This window comes from Crassostrea angulata, chromosome 2, assembly GCF_025612915.1.
Source record: "Crassostrea angulata isolate pt1a10 chromosome 2, ASM2561291v2, whole genome shotgun sequence".
Taxonomy (NCBI): Eukaryota; Metazoa; Mollusca; class Bivalvia; order Ostreida; family Ostreidae; genus Magallana; species Magallana angulata.
The window spans coordinates 33,385,156-33,394,964 of NC_069112.1; the positions used below are offsets into that span (position 1 = coordinate 33,385,156).

At 30.3% G+C, this 9,809-nt stretch overlaps 1 protein-coding gene across 1 annotated transcript; it reads right to left on the reverse strand.

Annotated features, from left to right (window-relative positions):
- Positions 1-373: 373 nt before the first annotated feature.
- LOC128172119 (multiple epidermal growth factor-like domains protein 10) lies at positions 374-6,783 on the reverse strand. Its single transcript, XM_052837884.1, has 9 exons — positions 6,625-6,783; positions 6,333-6,539; positions 5,789-6,052; positions 5,245-5,325; positions 2,966-3,355; positions 2,402-2,620; positions 1,771-1,908; positions 1,548-1,644; positions 374-1,300 (listed from the first exon to the last, which is right to left on the reverse strand). Exons 1-9 carry the CDS (start codon positions 6,686-6,688, stop codon positions 1,054-1,056), a joined length of 1,707 nt encoding a protein of 568 aa, XP_052693844.1. The 5' UTR covers positions 6,689-6,783; the 3' UTR covers positions 374-1,053.
- Between the last annotated feature and the right edge of the window lie 3,026 nt (positions 6,784-9,809).

A 9,809-nucleotide genomic window follows, 5' to 3' on the forward strand; every position in this document is an offset into this window, starting at 1 on the left:
ACATTTTTGTTATAAACATATGTTTAACCGGAAGTGTAAAAAGTCAACTCGAAATTCTTTATCCACTTTCACTCGAATTAAAAAGTTTCAACTGTTAATGTACATGATTGAATTTTCTTCAGCATTTTAAATGCAAAAATTTAGTCGCCTTTTTCTGATTAAAAAAAAGAAGATTAATTCACAGTTCTTTAATAGTTATGTAGATATTAAAGTAATGAAAAGTGATCTCAATACACAGTACAATTGTAAAGAAAAAAACAGTAATTATTTTTACGCTAGAACATAAATCAATTATCCCAATATTTTTTTTGTAATCTTCGTTTATTTCTTTAGATAAAGAAAATGAACTATAATACAAACAATACACTGGGTTTTTTTTTAAATCTACATGTAAGAACCAAAGATTGAACGATGAAATTTTTATTATTATCAATATTAGTCCAGTAGAATAAAATGCTCGTGTTTTATGAAACATAAGATTTTAAAGTTTTATGGATAATAAAATAAATGGTGAACAGTATTTCAAGGAAACAAATATTTTATGTTTCGGTCTCGGATTTCAGAATGTTGGCAATTCTTATAGTGTTAATTGGAGGAAAATTATATTTCCGATAATCCATTTTAAAGATGTGTATTATGTAGTCAAATTATTCTGAAAGGACCAAAAAAACATATCCTTGAATTTGATTAAACAGTAAAGATGAAGAGGGAAATACAATTCATGAATTGTATTTTCTTAATTTGAGTAAGGTATATATGAATGTTTTATAGTGCAGTGACGAGTTTAGGTGAAACTTTAGTCTGATTATTTGTGTCAATAATTTCTTCCTCTCCAAATTGTAAGGAAAAGGAATGTCATTGTTTATTGATATAACATATTGTTAATTGTGACCGGGAAAAGTGAAATGGATAAATATAATTGAAACGAAACAATAGTGACAAATTAACCAATTAGAAAACACACACAAAAATGACTTAAACCACCAAAAAATTTAGCTTAAACCTAAAATACAGTTTTAATGTAAAAAAAAAAAAATGTTGTCCAATACAGAATTAACACTCTTTCTCACAGGTTTGTCCATCAGTATTTTTTTCAGAGGTTTTCTGAATATGTGCGTAATGCGGTTCCGGGCACCCATCAACTTCTTCCTCACAAATGCATGACTCTTCCTTCGGGTCTTCATTTATAAGTTCTATAGGGTTCAGGTAATATGTTTCATTACATGAGACTCTGCTTATCATCTGGAGACTTGTTGAATCTTCCTCTGCTGTATTTTCACAAACTTTACATCTGATTTTCCTACAATAGCAGAAAGTTAACATTATGAATTATTTAAAAGAAAAATATAATTGTATGTCATAATATCTAGAATATAAAAATATTTCATCAAAAAATTAAAATCCTATTAAATACTTAAGCTGGGTACGAGGACAAAATCATTGACTAACGTTTCACTACCCTTCAATGAAAATCATTCAACTTCAACATTTTATCAGACCTTCTGTACAACGGGACCATCTTATATTATTTCTAGAATGATTCTTACCGTAAAATGAAAAACATATTCAAAAGGAGGCTCAGACCCAAAATCCCGATTACCACATATTGAAAGGTTTCCATGTTTGATTTTGGTAAGTGCTGTACTGTAAATAATGATACAAATTATAGGTAAAAACAAAAAAATCACTTAAAAAAAGAAGGAAAAAAAAGAAAACGCCGTTATATTAATAGATAAATAGATAATTTGTTAGATGATTTAAATCCAGTACCCTGGAGACTCAGTTCTTCTATAACGCTGCATTTGCAACCACCTTTGCATGTTCCGTTGTTTCTATAGCATGTTCCATACAGACAATTTGAGCTGCATTTTTTATTACAATTCACACCATAATGATGAGGACTGCAATCTTGTGTTTAATACAAAAATACAGAAATATAGAAAAAATTAAAAATGAAGAACTTTCAGTTCAATGAAACTTCCTAATTGTCACTTCAGAAATCTTTAAAAACAAGCAACAGTTCTACTTTAAAAAGACATTATAAAAAGTCAATAGTGGTATTAACAATATTATTTACAGTTAGCTTGTGCTTTTTCATAATCTTTAACAAACATTTCTAAACAGAATACGTAATTTTTAAAATCAGATTTGAATTTCATTTTTTGAATATAAACTTTTTTAACTTTTACTGCTATTAAGGGAAATATTAGAAATTGAGGTTCACGTAAAAGATGGCAAACACTTTCAACAATACTGTTTTTCATAATTAAAACTATTTTATCCTTACGACGAGAATACATGTAAGAGAACGTGACAAGAAATTTCAATTGATGCACAAAGTGCCTTTATTTTATTTCCATTGACGATACACATTAGACTCATTTTAATTTAATCCATATACCTTCACATCTGTCACTCTGCCATCCAAGTTTACACACGCACTGTCCACTGTATTGATCACAGCCAGATACACATCCAGTGCCACACGTTTTGTCACAATATTCTCCAAACTTTCCTTCTACACAACTATAACAGACTCCGGTATCTTTGGTACAACCAATGGTACAGTTAAAGCTGCATCTCTTGGAGCAGTTTAAACCATAATGTGTGGAATCACATCCTTGATATCAAATTAAAAGAAAGTCAATTTTCAAAACAAAAAATAACAAAAAATATATCAGAAAGAGTTTTTTAAGTTTTTAAAAAGAAATAGTTTACAAATAAAAAAAACCCTCAAAGCTTAACTTTTTCTAGTGTATGCATTAAATGACATAAATTGATTAAAAACTTCATTTTTTCACGAATAGTGTCTGCATTGTTGATTGATTACTTGTGTGAGATAAATTGATACACTTTTTAAGAAAATTGTTTTTATGTGTTTGACATTTGTTGGGTATATGTTTTTTTGTTTTGTTTCTTTGGGTTTTTTTTTATTTTTAAAAACTGTAAAGAAATCAATACATACTATCGCATCGAGTTCCCATCCAATTTTGATGACATCCCTCAGAGCATGATGCACTTTGTGAGTCACATGACCCGTGTACACACCCTGAACTACACGCATTGTCGCATGTGTCACCATACCTTCCCATGATGCAGCCTTTACAACACCCACCATTAGATTGATTGCATATATTTTTGTTACAAAATGATGAGCATGTATGGTTACAATGAATTCCCCAATGACCTGGCTCACAAGTTTCACACAATCCATTATCTCGGAAACATTTCTGGTCTTGACATTTATCAGGGCATAATGATGCACATGTAGAACCCCAGTATCCGGTCTCGCATCCAAACGTGCAATGTCCACGGGTGCCGTCACAGGTTTGATTAATGCACATGGAAAAACAATCTGTAATCATGAATAAAGAAATACTCATTAGCCAACTGTGTGGTTTATTTCGTAGAAATAACTTCTTGACTTTTAAGTGTGGCGTTGGAAGTATCACGTATTGAAAAGATTATTTTTCTTGATATATCTATTTAATAGCAGTTTGTGTCTAGCCAATTTAGACAACGCTTTTGCAAAACCCAATACAGATAACAGCAATTATTAAGCGTCTTACAAGATATTCTACTAAAGGATGAGATTATCCTTCCATCACAAAAAGAGTGATTAGATAGTAGCCAATATGTGAAAAAAAAAACATATTTCTTGTCTCTTTTATTTTTTTCATTTTACATTTTGTACGGTCATTTCATGCATATGTTTTACAATTTAATGCTATGCTATGGCATGCAATTTTAATAATATACTATGAGATTTCATTGCAATGTTATGAAAGGATTATATATGATATGGGCCTAAAATGTCCCCTAAAACATAGTCATTTTAGTCTAATTCTTCGTTTTCGTTGTACAGATATATACATGTATGTGATGTTTTAACATAATGTTCATTTTTGATTCAACTGCCCACAATTTAGAAATATGACACCGTCAACCTTTTCCCACCATTTTTGCATTTTTAGCATAAAACAGCTTGTTTGTTTGCAGTTTTTCTTTCAGAAAACATAGAGCGCATGCTTGATCAAACAAAATATTTTAATCAGAGATGTATCTAGCCAAGGCTAATAAGTGACAAAATATTTCCTTGTTTGAGCATGCGATCTATATTTCCCATTCATAAAAAGGTAAGAAAAATGTCAATTTTTGGCTGAATTTGATTGAATTATAGAAATAGAGTCATTTCTGACATCATATACTGCCAGAGAGTGCAAATAAATAAAAAAATAGGTGAAAAATATATTTAACATCAACTCTTCTAAAATATAACATAACAATTTGTTGTACCAGAAACACTTAAAAATGGTTAATTATGGGGGCCAAATTTAACTCTTATCATATATAGTTCTTTGTATGCTATGCTATAAAAAATTGAAATAAAGAGTTTAATGATATGGTATGAAATGCTATGCTATGGTATGCTATGCGATTTGAGAAAACACGCCCTCCATACAGTGTACACAGACAAGTCCCGAATATTTCGAAGTAAAATGAGTTTACTACTAGTCTGCAATGTACGCATATACATTTTTCAAATGTATATGCTTTCAAATAAAAACATATAAAACCAAGTTTAAATCATGTTGTTTTCTATGCTATTGTATGATATTAAGAATGAGAATCTATGAGAGTTTATGCTGGTGTAAAAGATTCCAATGCTATGCTATGAGAATCCATTTCTATGCTATGAGATTCCATTGCTATGCTATGAGATTCCAATCCTATGCTATGAAATTCCATTAATATGCTATGAGATTCCAATGCTATACTGTGTTTTGGGGTATGTTGTCAAAGATATGCTTATACTGACACTTGTTTACATTCTGTTTATTGAATGGCTTATTAACTAAAATAACCTTACAATAGATCAAAAGCACGTGATTGCACAATTATTGCATGTAATATATAATTTATATATAATGCTATGCTCTATTACAGAAATTGCCGAGTTCAAAAAGATGCCGCGGACATTGCTGTCTGAAATACAAAAGCCTTGCCCTTCGCCTCGGCTTTTTATGCTCATTTCTTCACCTCCGTGATTTTTCTGCAACATTCACAGAAAGTCGTACTTCATTTTTGAATAATACAATATTGCCCCATTCAAATATCCAGTAGTCTTCCTTAAGCATTAATAACAAAATGTTTAATATTTTAGGAGATTCCGTGTGGAAGTAAAGAAAACCGAATCAATCGTAAATCATTAAATTGTTGGTTCCCAGTCTCATTCAAACTTACCACAAATTCCGTTGTTTACGTCACAAGTCTTACATTCTGAGCACGGTTTACAATCATCGCCATATTCCCCAGTTTCGCATCCTAATTCAGAAAATACAGCTTTAAACTTATAGATATTTTTTTCTTAAATACCGATCAGTTTACTTTTTGACTACATCCCTAGAGCATAGTGTTCAACACTATTTGATACCATTGGTTGATTCATTGAGTGTTTTTTTTTAATTTGTAGTTTACTACCATTCTACCATTGGCTATCTACCAGAATCAGAATTCATGGACAATTTTGAAGGGTTTATTTGAAATGGAAAGTCATATAAATAAATTTGTATAATAAATTTTTATACATGTAAGATTGAAGTTGAATTTTAAAAAAAATAAAATACAATGATAGTACGTAAACTTTGCAAACATTATCTTATCAAGTACAAGAAATGCCTACCATAAACTTCTATTTCACATACTTCTAACATAGCCCCCGCTACTTTTATATGTGGTTTCAGATCATTGTTAGGTCATTGATTATCAATTTTAAAATTTTTATTACCATACACCTCTATTTCACAGATTTCTAGGATAGCCCCCGAAGTAGGATCATCTTCAGGAGCGTCATAAGTGGTCTCCACAATGACGTATCGAGCTGTGTGTTTACAAGGGATGTCTATTATATGTGGAAGTACATCAGGATGTGTTGTGTTGTCAGTGTAACAGCGGGTTCTATGTGCTGTTGTTTTCTGCGATGCAGGAAGATCTGATACATCCAAATAAAACTGTCTGAACCTATAGGGCTGCCACTCGTTATTTCCTAGTCCTGAAATTATATAGTATGAAAGTAAAACAAAACATATAAAATTTTGATGGAATAATGTATTGAACTGGAAAATCAGTTATTTTACAATGCAATCATCTTATGAAATTGTTAATCAGCTGGACAAAGAGTGTAATTTTTTTTTAAAAATCGGTAAAAATCCCTAAAATCCCTAAAAAACATGTTACTGCTATTATTATTAAAGTAGTTTGGAATTTCGTAATTAGTAAAAAAAAAAGGTATTAATTATATTGTAAAAATATTGGAGAGGGTGTGTTCTTACCGTCCTTCCTGTAATACAGTGTGACGTTACCTATGCTGTAAGATTTTCCAAGATCAACCTGGAACCAAGCGACTGTTTGATTTACATCAGTATGTGCACAATAACGATATTTTGTCTGTAAATCACCGTCTATTGCCAAAGTTTCCTGCTGATTTCCATAGGTTGAACTCTGTAATACGGTCGTTGAATTTCTTCTACAGAGATTCTCTGTAAGTTAACGTAACTGAATATCATGTTGATTTAACCATTTTATCACAAGAACCTTTGATACTGACTTCTAATTTTTACATACCAAAACAATGACAATACTCCAAGAGAAATAATGTTGATATTCCTACTGATACCTGTATCTTCATTTTGATATATATTTTTTTTAATATTTCGACATAAAAGTGTACCTTAAATGTCACCTGTCCAGGAAATTGAGTTTCTTTTAGTATAAAGCCTTATGAACACACATAATGGTAAGCGGGAAATATTTAAGTAATCAGCATAATTGATGCAATTACATGGATATACTTGTATTTTGAACCGGAAACTGAATAACATAAACCTTAACGCAAAACAGGACAATTTTAATTTCTGTTTACTATTGTTTGATACAATAGTTTATATTAAAATATTTCTGAATTGCGATTTACTATATTATGTTTTAACCCACAATGAAACCGAAACTAAAACTAACTTGTCAACGAAAAACTTCACATACAATTGTTCTGCGTACATCCTTTGCTGGATTGATTGACACTGTTTTTGATTAGTTGTTTTATTCATTGATAAAAACAAGGATACAATAATTATCCTTCTCGAAATGAAAAAAAACGAACAAACTAATATGTTAAACTTGTTCGTACGCTTACATTGTGTAAATACAATATATTATACGAAATAAGCATCAATATGATGTATTGCAAGTAGTATTTACGATTAATATATAACAATATTGTTACATTTAATTTGATATTTCTGTTCTCTTTGGGTTGCGTTCATTATATTGTATTTAAAAGATAAGAAATACAGAACTTTCATCAATATTTGTGAAACATCAATTTTCATGGAGTATTTTTTAAAGATTTTCCTCGAAAAAAAAAATGTAAATTAAAGTGTAGTATCTGATAAGATATCGTATAAATAATTGCATTGATCACAATTTTACGCATCCTTAGAAGTGTGAATTTGAAAGCCTAAGAATGAAGAAAAAAAATGACAAAAGTCAAGACCAAAGCATTGTATTTTTTTCTGGCAAAAACTTTTTATTTCAAAACATTGTTGACATTCGAAAATTACAGCGATACATTTCCGTGAATTGAAGTGTAGTTTCTGAATTATATCTTTCTGTTATCATGATATAGATTATTAATTATGAGTTGTTATATTGAAATAAAAGTGGCTCTTTACAAGTAATCGGCTTCCTGTTGTTAGTTTGTTAAACCTGTTTATTCCTTGTTGAACTATGCATTAATTAAAAAAAAACTCTTTTCAATAATTTCAATAAATTACTTTGATCTTTATTGAGAGAGAGAGAGAGAGAGAGAGAGAGAGAGAGAGAGAGAGACAGACAGACAGACAGACAGACAGACAGACAGACAGAGATACCACATTTAAAACATGATTTTAAGCTCTAATGATAATTTGTTTAATGAGAGGAATGTTAAACCTAAAAACAACATCATTTATTTTTTGTAAATGTACGTATCTTGACGTCGGAGACTGGCAATAGTCAGATTCAATAGTGAGAACTGAAGGATAGACTGGCTATTCTATTAACTTATAACAATCAATGTTGTATACATCTATAAGATAAAATATATCGTCATTTTTATTCAATACTTATTCAATATTTATTCAATATTCAATATTTATTCATGTCTGTGTTTTGGTTCATCATTTCAATATCAAACAAAGCAGAAACATTAGGAGGAAAGACGTGACAAAGAAGCAAGTTCTAGCGATTTCTCACATTGTATGAACGGATGTGTTGTATTGAGAAGCGTGTTTTTATCGAAGCTAGAACATAATTAGCGCTACATAGTGTATTTGGATCATAGATAAAACAAAGTTAACAATACTTTGTGAAGAGAGAAAAAACTCTTTTTGTAATGCATTTTGTAAAAGGGTAAACTAGAATTAATCTGTATCCTTCATTTTATTTTTTTAAATCTCTGATTTTCAGGGGGCAAATAATTTTTTTGGATGAGGACAGTTAAAAAAATGCATCACCTGATTCAGAGATGTAGACCTCATTTCTTGGACAAAATCAATGTCTCCAGTTGTCGATACGATGATTGATTAAAATAGCATTCACAATGATTCGAGTGTTTCTTCTCTATTATGAATTTCATTGCACTTTGGATTCCTGCATAAATCTTACGCTTAATGGTTTGCGTCTAAGCCCGAATGTATAGACCGCCAAAGTCTAAAGTCGCTAAAATATGATAGTATGACACGCCAAAGTCCGATGGTATGATACGTAAGAGTCCTATCGTTTTAATTAGACTAAAACAATTATCTCCTCATATATCATTTGTCACAATCAAATTGCGCAAACATAAGTGAAACCTGGTTTGATTGCATAGACTTTATCATCATTGACATGCCTCTCTTTTACACCCCATGGCGTGTAGAACGTATTTTTAATATGTGCCTTTTAAGCGTGTGTGCTTATAATTGAAAAGTTAATACAACATTCAGCATCACTCTGTTATCCTTTTTTTTAATTGTACCGTATCTTGTATATAAACATGTTAACAGATATTAGCAAAACTGTATCAATGTTTCAAATTATTTGTATTTGCATCAGCAAAACAATAATTTAAGAACACACAATTTAATAGATATTTAAGAATATTGTTTTAAACTAGTTGTTCTGACGAAAATAAAGCATGGAATTCATTTACAGCCTTTTTTGTGTTTGGTCGTATGTAAAACTGATCAGTAGAAAGTTATCCCTCTTGTGTCCAACAATATTTCAACCAATGAAATAAATGTTAATTTTCACATGATGTATGTTCTATTAAACACAAAGGAGAGGAATGGCACGACAGGGATACTGAGTTAATGAATATTTATTTACATTAATTACAGCATATTTTTCGCAACGCATATTTGAAAACATACTGATTTTATTTTGTTCTCGTAAAGACCTTTCCCTACTGTCACTGTAAATTTTAACTAGCATACATATCTCCACTAGGAGATTTTTTAAAATAACAGCTGTGTTGTCGGTAATTAGCTGTCCTTATTGCTACAAACAAATTCTGACAACATCCGTCTTTTGCATAATATTTATAATATATATGTCTGAGCATACGATTTTGGGGTCTTACAAATATAACTAAATAGTGACATTTACTAATTTTAGGTTTTATACCTAATACAGACAAATCTGCTTATCAGACCATTAAAAATGACTTTCTGTCTATTAGTTTGTCTGTTATCACACGATACATATCAATAATTTGAAAAAAAAATAAATAT